The 222-nt window shown below is 44.1% G+C and overlaps 2 protein-coding genes across 3 annotated transcripts in view; both read right to left on the reverse strand.

Annotated features, from left to right (window-relative positions):
• LOC119581847 (receptor-type tyrosine-protein phosphatase T-like) overlaps positions 1-222 on the reverse strand; it is a 25,860-nt gene that overhangs the window by 24,557 nt on the left and 1,081 nt on the right. The gene's annotated exons all lie outside the window — the stretch shown is intronic.
• Positions 61-222, reverse strand: part of LOC119582271 — a 21,393-nt gene continuing 21,231 nt past the window's right edge. The window contains exon 13 of the mRNA XM_037930490.1: positions 61-162. Coding sequence (XP_037786418.1) covers positions 61-162 — 102 coding nt within the window. The remainder of the gene's footprint in view (positions 163-222) is intronic.

Here is a 222-nt window from a genome sequence, read left to right on the forward strand (position 1 = left end):
TTTATCAGAATAAAGTATAAACATTTTTGACCTGAGCCTTGAACTTGCATCTTGCCAGGATCATCTGAGGCCATCAGTCATCCCTCCCCCGAAGCGACGTCTCAGACGTCTGACCCTCAATATAAACCCATTTGTGTGTTCACACCAGTAGACAAGAGCCGTCTTTTTGGAGGTAACGATATACGTGACAGAATTGAGTAGGCGGTAAACTTATCGAGTTTC

Source organism: Penaeus monodon, chromosome 15 (genome assembly GCF_015228065.2).
Source record: "Penaeus monodon isolate SGIC_2016 chromosome 15, NSTDA_Pmon_1, whole genome shotgun sequence".
NCBI classification, from domain to species: Eukaryota; Metazoa; Arthropoda; class Malacostraca; order Decapoda; family Penaeidae; genus Penaeus; species Penaeus monodon.